General features: G+C 39.5%; 1 protein-coding gene across 1 annotated transcript; it reads right to left on the bottom strand.

Moving 5' to 3' along the window:
• Positions 1 to 252: 252 nt before the first annotated feature.
• On the bottom strand, positions 253 to 939 carry LOC112092907. The gene has a single exon (XM_024170170.1). It carries the CDS (start codon positions 937 to 939, stop codon positions 253 to 255), a length of 687 nt encoding a protein of 228 aa, XP_024025938.1.
• Positions 940 to 996: the final 57 nt, after the last annotated feature.

Genomic DNA, 996 nt, shown 5'->3' with positions numbered 1-996 from the left:
CGAAGTATCCGGCATAGGATAGATTGTCTCAGCATACGCAAGAGCCCAAACTTCTGTCCTGTAGTATTTTGAGCATAAATCATAGAGAGATATTCCTGTTTCTCTACAACATGATATTGCATGCTCGCATGGTATCTGCTCAAGGTCGAACACACGACAAGTGCAACTTCTCGCTCCAATGTTAACAATTGCTGTGGCCTCTCCACCTGTCACTTGGAACTTAACAGTATTAAGTCTTGTGGCTGTTAGAAATCATGCTTTGTTGTGCCTCTCACGAAGAGTTTTTTCCACACTTGGCGTTAATAATGTTTTAGTTTTAGAAGCTTCGACCCGCCTGTTATTAAACCACTCTGACATATTCGCTTGTATAAAATTAAAGAGGGCAATGACAAGGTAATCTCGAACATCTTTGAGCATTGCATTAACTGACTCAGACATGTTTGTGGTCATAATATTATATCGATTTCCTTTAAAATGAGCACGAGACCACATTTCAAAACGTACCTGCTCCTGTAGGTATCTGGCAATACTGGGATATCTTGCAGACAACTCATCAAATAAGACAGAAAACTCGTCAATGCGGTAGGCCTCAATGGTTTTAAAGAACAATGGTAGAACACCACTACATCTGAAATTACTCTTGATGTTTTGAGACACATGCGATGTGCAACAACCGTGATGTGCTAATGTATAAACTGTAGACAATGCATTACTTATACTTTGATTCCTATCAAAAATAAAAACTAATTCCTCAGAATCAGTAATAATTTCCTTCAAGTTCGAGAAGAACCATGTCCATGATGCATCATTCTCTGAGTCTACAATGGCCCATGCGATGGGATAACAATGACGTTCACTATCCTGTGCAGTGGCAACTAACAACGTACCTCTGAATTTTCCCTTCAACCACGTTCCATCAACACTGATAACTTTCCTCATGCAACCAAAACCTCATATACAAGGTCCATATGCTAGGAAAAGATAGATAAAACGGTT

The sequence above is a fragment of the Morus notabilis genome, unplaced genomic scaffold (assembly GCF_000414095.1).
Source record: "Morus notabilis unplaced genomic scaffold, ASM41409v2 Scaffold1214, whole genome shotgun sequence".
Lineage (NCBI taxonomy): Eukaryota > Viridiplantae > Streptophyta > Magnoliopsida > Rosales > Moraceae > Morus > Morus notabilis.
This window is presented reverse-complemented; position numbering and strand designations above follow the sequence as displayed.